Below are 12,576 nucleotides of genomic sequence, written 5' to 3' on the forward strand. Positions count from 1 at the left end.
GCTGAGATCAGCGAAATCTGTAAGTTTTTGTGGCCAGGGGACCCGCACCCCTCCCTGCCAGGCTCAGTCCCGTGGGAGGAGGGGCCGTCAGCTCCGGGAAGGAGAAGGAAGAACTGCAGTGGCAGCCCTTATCAGAAACTCATTCTACTGATCCAAACTCCAACCATAGATAGACTGAGACCAGACACCAGAGAATCTGAGAGCAGCCAGCCCAGCAGAGAAGAAACAGGCATAGAAAAAAAACAACACGAAAAACTCCAAAATAAAAGCAGAGGATCTTTGCAGTCCTGGTGAACATAGAAAGGGGAAGGGCAGAGCTCAGGCCCTGAGGCTCATATGCAAATCCCGAAGAAAAGCTGATCTCTCTGCCCTGTGGACCTTTCCTTAATGGCCCTAATTGCTTTGTCTCTTAGCATTTCAATAACTCATTAGATCTGTGAGGAGGGCCCTTTTTTTTTTTTTTTAATCCTTTTTTCTTTTTTTAAAACAATTACTCTAAGAAGCCCAATACAGAAAGCTTCAAAGACTTGCAATTTGGGCAGGTCAAGACAAGAGCAGAACTAAGAGAGCTCTGAGACAAAATGCAATAATCCAGTGGCTGAGAAAATTCACTAAACACCACAACTTCCCAAGACAAGGGGGGTGTCCGCTCACAGCCATCATCCTGGTGGACAGGAAACACTCCTGCCCATTGCCAGCCCCATAGCCCAGAGCTGCCCCAGATAACCCAGTGTGACGGAAGTGCTTCAAATAACAGGCACACACCACAAAACTGGGTGTGGACATTAGCCTTCCCTGCAACCTCAGCTGATTGTCCCAGAGTTGGGAAGGTGGAGCAGTGTGAATTAACAAAGCCCCATTCAGCCATCATTTCAGCAGACTGGGAGCCTCCCTACACAGCCCAGCAGCCCAGAACTGCCCTGGGGGGACGGTACTCACCTGTGACATAGCACAGTCATCCCTCAACAGAGGACCAGGGGGTGCACACCATGGAAGAGGGGCCCACTTGCAAGTCTCAGGAGCCATATGCCAATACCAAGGACTTGTGGGTCAGTGGCAGAGACAAACTGTGGCAGGACTGAACTGAAGGATAAGACTATTGCAGCAGCTTTAAAACTCCAGGATCACCAGGGAGATTTGATTGTTAGAGCCACCCCCGCTCCCTGACTGCCCAGAAACACGCCCCACATACAGGGTGGGCAACACCAACTACACACGCAAGCTTGGTACACCAACTGGACCCCACAAGACTCACTCCCCCACTCACCACAAAGGCTAAGCAGGGGAGAACTGGCTTGTGGAGAACAGGTGGCTCGTGGACGCCACCTGTTGGTTAGTTAGAGAAAGTGTACTCCACGAAGCTGTGGATCTGATAAATTAGAGATAAGGACTTCAATTGGTCTACAAATCCTAAAATAACCCTATCAAGTTCAGCAAATGCCAAGAGGCCAAAAACAACAGAAAATTATAAAGCATATGAAAAAAACAGACGATATGGACAACCCAAGCCCAAGCACCCAAATCAAAAGATCAGAAGAGACACAGCACCTAGAGCAGCTACTCAAAGAACTAAAGATGAACAATGAGACCATAGTACGGGATACAAAGGATATCAAGAAGACCCTAGAAGAGCATAAGGAAGACATTGCAAGACTAAATAAAAAAATAGATGATCTTATGGAAACTAAAGAAACTGTTGACCAAATTAAAAAGATTCTGGACACTCATAGTACAAGACTAGAGGAAGTTGAACAATGAATCAGTGACCTGGAAGATGACAGAATGGAAAATGGAAGCATAAAAGAAAGAATGGGGAAAAAAATTGAAAAAATCGAAACGGACCTCAGGGATATGATAGATAACATAAAATGTCCGAATATAAGACTCACTGGTGTTCCAGAAGAGGAAGAAAAGGGTAAAGGTCTAGGAAGAGTATTCAAAGAAATTGTTGGGGAAAACTTCCCATATCTTCTAAACAACATAAATACACAAATCATAAATACTCAGAGAACTCCAAATAGAATAAATCCAAATAAACCCACTCCGAGACATATTCTGATCACACTGTCAAACACGGAAGAGAAGGAACAAGTTCTGAAAGCAGCAAGAGAAAAGCAATTCACCACATACAAAGGAAACAGCATAAGACTAAGTAGTGACTACTCAGCAGCCACCATGGAGGCAAGAAGGCAGTGGCACAATATATTTAAAATTCTGAGTGAGAAAAATTTCCAACCAAGAATACTTTATCCAGCAAAGCTCTCCTTCAAATTTCAGGGAGAGCTTAAATTTTTCACAAACAAATGCTGAGAGAATTTGCTAACAAGAGACCTGCCCTACTGGAGATACTCAAGGGAGCCCTACAGACAGAGAAACAAAGAAAGGAGAGAGAGACTTGGAGAAAGGTTCAGTACTAAAGAGATTCGGTATGGGTACAATAAAGGATATTAATAGAAAGAGGGGAAAAATATGACAAACATAAACCAAAGGATAAGATGGCTGATTCAAGAAATGCCTTCACGGTTATAACGTTGAATGTAAATGGATTAAACTCCCCAATTAAAAGATATAGATTCGCAGAATGGATAAAAAAAAAATGAACCATCAATATGTTGCATACAAGAGACTCATCTTAGACACACGGACACAAAGAAATTGAAAGTGAAAGGATGGAAAAAAATATTTCATGCAAGCTACAGCCAAAAGAAAGCAGGTGTAGCAATATTAATCTCAGATAAAATAGACTTTAAATGCAGGGATGTTTTGAGAGACAAAGAAGGCCACTACATACTAATAAAAGGGGCAATTCAACAAGAAGAAATAACAATCGTAAATGTCTATGCACCCAATCAAGGTGCCACAAAATACATGAGAGAAACACTGGCAAAACTAAAGGAAGCAACTGATGTTTCCACAATAATTGTGAGAGACTTCAACACATCACTCCCTCCTATAGATAGATCAACCAGACAGAAGACCAGTAAGGAAACTGAAAACCTAAACAATCTGATAAATGAATTAGATTTAACAGACATATACAGGACATTACATCCCAAATCACCAGGATACACATACTTTCCTAGTGCTCATGGAACTTTCTCCAGAATAGATCATATGCTGGAACATAAAACAAGCCTCAATAAATTTAAAAAGATTGAAATTATTCAAAGCACATTCTCTGACCACAATGGAATACAATTAGAAGTCAATAACCATCAGAGACTTAGAAAATTCACAAATACCTGGAGGTTAAACAACGCACTCCTAAACAATCAGTGGGTTAAAGAAGAAATAGCAAGAGAAATTGCTAAATATATAGAGACGAATGAAAATGAGAACACAACATACCAAAACCTATGGGATGCAGCAAAAGCAGTGCTAAGGGGGAAATTTATAGCACTAAACGCATATATTAAAAAGGAAGAAAGAGCCAAAATCAAAGAACTAATGGATCAACTGAAGAAGCTAGAAAATGAACAGCAAACCAATCCTAAACCAAGTAGAAGAAAAGAAATAACAAGGATTAAAGCAGAAATAAATGACATAGAGAACAAAAAAACAATAGAGAGGATAAATATCACCAAAAGTTGGTTCTTTGAGAAGATCAACAAGATTGACAAGCCCCTAGCTAGACTGACAAAATCAAAAAGAGAGAAGACCCATATAAACAAAATAATGAATGAAAAAGGTGACATAACTGCAGATCCTGAAGAAATTAAAAAAATTATAAGAGGATACTATGAACAATTGTATGGCAACAAACTGGATAATGTAGAGGAAATGGACAATTTCCTGGAAACATATGAACAACCTAGACTGACCAGAGAAGAAATAGAAGACCTCAACCAACCCATCACAAGCAAAGAGATCCAATCAGTCATCAAAAATCTTCCCACAAATAAATGCCCAGGGCCAGATGGCTTCACAGGGGAATTCTACCAAACTTTCCAGAAAGAACTGACACCAATCTTACTCAAACTCTTTCAAAACATTGAAGAAAATGGAACACTACCTAACTCATTTTATGAAGCTAACATCAATCTAATACCAAAACCAGGCAAAGATGCTACAAAAAAGGAAAACTACCGACCAATCTCCCTAATGAATATAGATGCAAAAATCCTCAACAAAATACATGCAAATTGAATCCAAAGACACATTAAAAAAATCATACACCATGACCAAGTGGGGTTCATCCCAGGCATGCAAGGATGGTTCAACATAAGAAAATCAATCAATGTATTACAACACATTAAAAATTCGAAAGGGAAAAATCAAATGATCATCTCAATAGATGCTGAAAAAGCATTTGACAAAATCCAACATCCGTTTTTGATAAAAACACTTCAAAAGGTAGGAATTGAAGGACACTTCCTCAACATGATAAAGAGCATATATGAAAAACCCACAGCCAGCATAGTACTCAATGGTGAGAGACTGAAAGCCTTCCCTCTAAGATCAGGAACAAGACAAGGATGCCTGCTGTCACCACTGTTATTCAACATTGTGCTGGATGTGCTAGCCAGGGCAATCCGGCAAGACAAAGAAATAAAAGGCATCCAAATTGGAAAAGAAGAAGTAAAACTGTCATTGTTTGCAGATGATATGATCTTATATCTAGAAAACCCTGAGAAATCGACGATACAGCTACTAGAGCTAATAAACAAATTTAGCTAAGTAGCGGGATACAAGATTAATGCACATAAGTCAGTAATGTTTCTATATGCTAGAAATGAACAAACTGAAGAGACACTCAAGAAAAAGATACCATTTTCAATAGCAACTAAAAAAATCAAGTACCTAGGAATAAACTTAACCAAAGATGTAAAAGACCTGTACAAAGAAAACTACATAACTCTACTAAAAGAAATAGAAGGGGACCTTAAAAGATGGAAAAATATTCCATGTTCATGGATATGAAGGCTAAATGTCATTAAGATGTCAATTCTACCCAAACTCATCTACAGATTCAATGCAATCCCAATCAAAATTCCAACAACCTCCTTTGCAGACTTGGAAAAGCTAGTTATCAAATTTATTTGGAAAGGGAAGATGCCTCAAATTGCTAAAGACACTCTAAAAAAGAAAAACAAAGTGGGAGGACTTACACTCCCTGACTTTGAAGCTTATTATAAAGCCACAGTTGTCAAAACAGCATGGTACTGGCACAAAGATAGACATATAGATCAATGGAATCGAATTGAGAATTCAGAGATAGACCCTCAGATCTATGGCCGACTGATCTTTGATAAGGCCCCCAAAGTCACTGAACTGAGTCATAATGGTCTTTTCAACAAATGGGGCTGGGAGAGTTGGATATCCATATCCAAAAGAATGAAAGAGGACCCCTACCTCACCCCCTACACAAAAATTAACTCAAAATGGATGAAAGATCTCAATATAAAAGAAAGTACCATAAAACTCCTAGAAGATAATGTAGGAAAACATCTTCAAGACCTTGTATTAGGCGGACACTTCCTAGACTTTACACCCAAAGCACAAGCAACAAAAGAAAAAACAGATAAATGGGAACTCCTCAAGCTTAGAAGTTTCTGCACCTCAAAGGAATTTCTCAAAAAGGTAAAGAGGCAGCCAACTCAATGGGAAAAAATTTTTGGAAACCATGTATCTGACAAAAGACTGATATCTTGCATATATAAAGAAATCCTACAACTCAATGACAATAGTACAGACAGCCCAATTATAAAACGGGCAAAAGATATGAAAAGACAGTTCTCTGAAGAGGAAATGAAAATGGCCAAGAAACACATGAAAAAATGTTCAGCTTCACTAGCTATTAGAGAGATGCAAATTAAGACCACAATGAGATACCATCTCACACCGATTAGAATGGCTGCCATTAAACAAACAGGAAACTACAAATGCTGGAGGGAATGTGGAGAAATTGGAACTCTTAATCATTGTTGGTGGGACTGTATAATGGTTCAGCCACTCTGGAAGTCAGTCTGGCAGTTCCTTAGAAAACTAGATATAGAGTTACCGTTCAATCCAGCGATTGTACTTCTCGGTATATACCCGGAAGATCGGAAAATAGTGACACGAACAGATATCTGCACGCCAATGTTCATAGCAGCATTATTCACAATTGCCAAGAGGTGGAAACAACCCAAATGTCCTTCAACAGATGAGTGGATAAATAAAATGTGGTATATACACACGATGGAATACTACACGGCAGTAAGAAGGAACGATCTCGTGAAACATATGACAACATGGATGAACCTTGAAGACATAATGCTGAGCAAAATAAGCCAGGCACAAAAAGAGAAATATTATATGCTACCACTAATGTGAACTTTGAAAAATGTAAAACAAATGGTTTATAATGTAGAATGTAGGGGAACTAGCAATAGAGAGCAATTAAGGAAGGGGGAACAATAATCCAAGAACAGATAAGCTATTTAACGTTCTGGGGATGCCCAGCAATGACTATGATCTGTTAATTTCTGATGGATATAGTAGGAACAAGTTCACAGAAATGTTGCTATATTAGGTAACTTTCTTGGGGTAAAGTAGGAACACGTTGGAAGTAAAGCAGTTATCTTAGGTTAGTTGTCTTTTTCTTACTCCCTTGTTATGGTCTCTTTGAAACGTTCTTTTATTGTATGTTTTTTTGTTTTTTTATTTTTTTTTCATACAGTTGATTTAAAAAAGAAAGGAAAGTTAAAAAAAAAAAAAAAGAAAAACAAGGGAAAAAGTATGTAGTGCCCCCTTGAGGAGCCTGTGGAGAATGCAGGGGTATTGGCCTACCCCACCTCGATGGTTGCTAACATGACCACAGACATAGGGGACTGGTGGTTTGATGGGTTGAGCCTTCTACCATAGGTTTTACCCTTGGGAAGATGGTTGCTGCAAAGGAGAGGCTAGGCCTCCCTATAATTGTGCCTAAGAGCCTCCTCCCGAATGCCTCTTTGTTGCTCAGATGTGGCCCTCTCTCTCTAGCTAAGCCAACTTGAAAGGTGAAATCACTGCCCTCCCCCCTATGTGGGATCAGACACCCAGGCGAGTGAATCTCCCTGGCAATGTGGAATATGACTCCCGGGGAGGAATGTAGACCTGGCATCGTGGGATGGAGAACATCTTCTTGACCAAAAGGGGGATGTGAAAGGAAATGAAATAAGCTTCAGTGGCAGAGAGATTCCAAAAGGAGCCGAGAGGTCACTCTGGTGGGCACTCTTACGCACACTTTAGACAACCCTTTTTAGGTTCTAAAGAATTTGGGTAGCTGGTGGTGGATACCTGAAACTATCAAACTACAACCCAGAACCCATGAATCTCGAAGACAATTGTATAAAAATGTAGCTTATGAGGGGTGACAATGGGATTGGGAAAGCCATAAGGTCCACACTCCACTTTGTCTAGTTTATGGATGGATGAGTAGAAAAATAGGGGAAGGAAACAAACAAACAAACAGACAAAGGTACCCAGTGTTCTTTTTTACTTCAATTGCTCTTTTTCACTTTAATTATTATTCTTGTTATTTTTGTGTGTGTGCTAATGAAGGTGTCAGTGATTGATTTAGGTGATGAATGTACAACTATGTAATGGTACTGTGAACAATCGAATGTACGATTTGTTTTGTATGACTGCGCGGTATGTGAATATATCTCAATAAAATGAAGATTAAAAAAAAAAAAGAAAGAAATATAAGGAAAAAAAAGAAAAAAAAAAAAGCAATTTTATTTCCTATGTCACAACATACTCAAAAATAAATTCCAAGTGGATTTTAAACCTAAATGTGAACAAAAAATACAATAAACCATTTATTAGATGATAGTACATCTTGGGGTATAGAAATATTTTTTAAACAGGACACAAAAAGTACCAAGCATAAAGGAAAAGACTGAAAATTTTGGTAATCAGAGTAAGATTGGTGGATAGTTTCTTGGAGAACTAGATAGGACACGAACTTGCTTACCTGTATATAAGGTTTAGCCAGTTCTTGTGTGTAGTAGCATGGTTTGTTTGTCATCCTTATGGAAAATCCACATATATGTGGAAGTTTAGATTTCAAAACTGAAAGAAAACTTTTCAACACATCTTCCAAATCTACCCTAGGAAAGAACTGTATGGGCTGGCTTCTGATGCAACTGAGAGGGTATCTGAACAATGTTAAAGAACAATATAAAAAATTTTGTACATAAGAGATAGCAAATTTTTGAAATAAAAAGTATTAAAGTAGCAACTTTTTAAAAGGCACACATAAGTAAATCCTAGCTCTTTTTAATAACGCTTATATTCCACACAATCCAGAGCTAAAAAGCACATTTTCTCACAGGGATCTTAATTCTTTCTATTTAAACACTTACAACCAAGACAACTCATTGTATCCTTTCTAAATGAACTGGCAAAATGAACTGGCAAATTACAAATCCAAATTATAAATCCAAAAAACAATTTATAAAGAAGGCACTAAGACACTTTCAGGCTATCAAAAAAAATGTTTATGGTAAACAATAAACAGGTTGCATTTACAAAAGTAGTAAAAAAATCGGTACAGGGAAACAACATATATAGATTGCATTCAAGCTTCAAAACAAGTACTTTGAGAAGAGCCATTATTTTTCCAATAAAAAATATTCTGAAGACTTGGGATAAGGTCTTGTCATCTAACGAAAAGGAATAATTGATATATGTCAACCTCAACTTTACCATTATGATTTGGGATATGAAATGTAGATACAAAAAGAAAAAACAATGGCTCTTCCTTTTTCCATTTTAAACTCCAGCTGGTCAGAATACAGAAACAGAGATAAGTGATAAAATCAGTACTAATATTTGAGAGTTTCACCTTGGCATTTGTGTTTGTTTTGTGTGTGTAGATTTTTAAAAACAAAGTGTTAGAGACAGTTTCTTAAATCACACACTAAATGGAAGTCAAATTTCCTAAACTTTGCCTGTAAAATTAAACAATCTTCCAAAGAGAAAAATATTTTTTAAATAACAGTCCTTTAATTCAACACTTTCAATAAAATCCAATATGCCACTGGAGGGAGCGCTTGGCTAAGGAGAAACTTATGATTGTTTTTTCACTTTCTAATAGGAAACATGTAAATGTTTTTTTCTATCTACTCTGAAGTTTCTTTTGTTAGATAAATTATTGAAATAGTGTTTATGGAAAAAATATCCTTATTAGACTCATCCTCAAATAAAAATTTGGAAAACTCCTAAGCAAAATAAAACGCACTCATGCAGATAAAAAAAGTAGGGAGAAAGTAGTTTCATTTAGACAAAAAAAAGGTTGAAAATAACAAAATCAGGACTGGGAAGCAATTGGATAGCAAGTGTGGGTAGAGAGCATCTGTCATATTTTGGATGTGTAAAGGATATGTGAAGACCCTTTCTCCTATCATCCTGAAATAGATGCTGCAGTTTATTTTAATATTTCCACAATCTTCTGGAAGTTTATAGCCATACTGAAAAGTAAGAAGAAAGTTTAAATCATCTTGAGAGAAAGCTAAATTAGGTTAAGTTATATGAAACAAAATCAAATAACTTTTAATGTAATATATATTTCTATTCCTTACCAGGGCATCCCAGTGCATCTGGATATCTTCATATGAATGAAAAGGACAGTCAGGGGGGGTTGTGTGAAGAATATTTATTATTTGTCCCATTTTCATACTGTGAAAATAAGAGTTGGTAAATACTATGAGCCAATGTTTATCAAATGATGTTTGATAAGTTAACTATGTGATTTAGAAACAGTATTCAAAAAGATTTAGCAACAATTTCACTATCCATACATAAGTAATAAACGAATCATTTGTGCCTAGTTTCAAACACAAATTTTATTAAGTCTTAACTGGAATTGTTAGAGAAAACGGAATTGAATTGGCGTAAACAATGTGCCAATTATAAACATAAAATAATAACTAATAATATGTTGCCACACGAGGTTAACCCTGGTAATTGTTAGTCGTTAGGGGAAAACCTGGTGAGGGGTGAATGAACCAGTCAAATCTAAGTTCCCTTTACCTCTTCCCTGCTTTGACAATTAAATTATGTGTATGCTGCTAATTAATCAAAGTTGTTTTTCCTAAGCAGGTTAAAATTTCATACCAATGGTCATGTTTATATTAATAACAAACCTTTTCTTTCCTGAAGATAGTATAAATTTAAAACTCAACTCATCTCAAATTATCATAAATCATTAATTATTAGATACAAGCTGGTAAAGTTTTTTGTTAATATTATGATAGTTGCCATTTCATAATGAGAAATCTAGAAATCTTACTGTTTTTTTGAAACTAACAAATCTAATAAAATCTAATCTAATAAAAATGTAAACACATAAAATTATTTTAGTAATTTAATAAAGGAAATTGATGGTTTCTGTAAGGATGATGATATTGTTTCAATAATTTTTGGTCTTCTTTAAGTTATAATTCGGTTTCAACAATTCATCTAAATGGTTTATGCTTTTGCATATGTTCATCAATGTTAAGGAAGCAAAATAAGAGGAAACTACTGTATTTTGACCCCACCTTAAATCCCACAATTCTCACCTTGGCAAAACGTAGCACCAGTTGCTTAAAATGGAATGTCTCTCAATAACAGCATTCTTGTTAATATCAAATTCCTTTATAATACTCTCAGAAATATCAAATTCTTTTAGCTTTATATGGAAGTAAGATTTTAATATATAAGTCTTCAAAAGAATTTAGCAAGGAAAAGAAACATTAGAAATACATATTTGTTGTATGTACACAAAAACAGTCAGTTATAAACCAATTTCAAAGGCATAAGTTACCTGAATCACTAATAACCACTTTACATAATGTAATCAGTCTTCAGTTCACCCTGTTTCTCCTCTATAAGTTATTCAAGTATTTCATGATTTCTCTTATCCACCAAACCCAAACTCCTATTTTATATTTATTTCAACTGGTTTTCCATTTTTTTATGTTGATTTATAGGAAGTAGAAATTTTCCAAAAGGATTTTGTGAGAGTATTTATAAGAATAGCACCTTAACCCAAAGCAATTCTTTTTTTAAGTGGAGGATGAGTAAGGTAGTTATATTTCTATCTGGTCTTTTGGAAGGGAAGAGGAAACAGTCAATGACCCCATTCTCCTTTTATACCCCTCTCCACTTCCTGGAACCCTTTCTTCCCTGTTTCTCAGGTACCCTCCTTGTAGGGCATTTAGGCTTGTATAGGACTAGCAACAGTTTTCCATTTACAGTTTGCTCACTCTGGGAAGTTTCCCTGGAAGGAATTTTCTAACAGTAAATCAAAGCAAGCTCAAATGAGGTAATAATAATAATAATAATAATAATAATAATAATAATAATAATAATAACAATAACAATAGTTATATTGGGTGAGAGGACACTAGATGAAGATCTGAAAGAATGGTTTATTAACCCTCGTCCCTTTTTTAACCTATCAACTATAGCATCTTTTGGGACACAATGCCTAACCACACTGCCTATTACTTTTCAAGGAACTCCAGCACCAGCTAAACCAGCAATGTTTTATTGCCTGGACAAGTCAGAAGCATTTTAATTATATATTTGCTTAAAGCATTGGCCCCCACCCACAATTTATGTGTCCTACCAATAAGAGCCTCACAGACCTATACTGGACAAGAGCTCGATGTCCAGTGACCACTCCTTCTCTGAATCCCTATAGCATTCACTAAAACTAATGGAAATGGGAGGGACTATGTGTGCAGGAAGAATAGAAAAATGTGAACGCCGTAAGAGGAAAGTAAGATGTGCTGGAGATGTGTAAGAGATCAAGCACACTCGGAATGAATGATACATATTGCCCTGTGCACAAGAGATAAATCCTGTGCTGTGATGTACTGTGCTTAATTTGTAAGTTGTCTAAGCTGTGTGATAAGAAAAGGGTGGTTAGGGCAGTGATGGCTATGAATGTCAGAAAAGATTGGCTGGAAGTGGAAAGAATAGACAATCTAGGTAAAAATAGAATGTAAAATTCAATTCAGAGGTAGGTATCAGTTTTAAATGTTAGCAGTTTATGAGTTCTCACATAAACCACTTACATAGCTTGACTTTATATCCTTATGGGTGTTTTCTACACCATTCAGAAACTCAAGCCAATTTCTACAGGGCTCTCCACGGCACTAGCAGTTATTGTCTATATAGGTTTTTTCAACACAGATTACTATAAAGACTAGCAAACTTCCAATTGCTCACCATATACCCTAAGACACTGTAAAGCCCTAGAACCAAAATAGTATTTATTTACTTAACAAATATTTACAGAGTATCCTTAGATAAACAAAACCATTATGATAAGCCAGTAATCAATAAATATTACTTCTTCCTCATAATGCCAATCTAAATAATTTGGACTTTATTTTCTCTAGGTAAGGTTGAGATAGTGAGGATATTTAAGTTGGCGACTTTTGTTTTAGAAAGAGAACTGTGTTGACACTTCAGGGGAAGAATTGAGAATAAGGTCAACATGGAGATTGTTTTATTAGTCCAGCAAGAGAAGGGAGTTTTCAGTGGAGCAATGGAAATGGGGATGGAAATAAGAGAGTAGATTTTAGAGACTGAGGAATGCTGTTAAAGACTATTGAA

At 36.6% G+C, this 12,576-nt stretch overlaps 1 protein-coding gene across 1 annotated transcript in view; it reads right to left on the minus strand.

The window, feature by feature from the left end:
* The window catches only part of C16H18orf63 (chromosome 16 C18orf63 homolog), a 70,391-nt gene that overhangs the window by 37,776 nt on the left and 20,039 nt on the right, over nt 1-12,576 (minus strand). The window contains exons 8-11 of the mRNA XM_037805759.1: nt 10,530-10,639; nt 9,549-9,645; nt 9,352-9,437; nt 7,940-8,123 (exon numbers count right to left, since the gene is read on the minus strand). Of these exons, the coding sequence (XP_037661687.1) occupies nt 7,940-8,123; nt 9,352-9,437; nt 9,549-9,645; nt 10,530-10,639 (477 nt within the window). The remainder of the gene's footprint in view (nt 1-7,939; nt 8,124-9,351; nt 9,438-9,548; nt 9,646-10,529; nt 10,640-12,576) is intronic.

Source organism: Choloepus didactylus, chromosome 16, assembly GCF_015220235.1.
Source record: "Choloepus didactylus isolate mChoDid1 chromosome 16, mChoDid1.pri, whole genome shotgun sequence".
NCBI classification, from domain to species: Eukaryota; Metazoa; Chordata; class Mammalia; order Pilosa; family Megalonychidae; genus Choloepus; species Choloepus didactylus.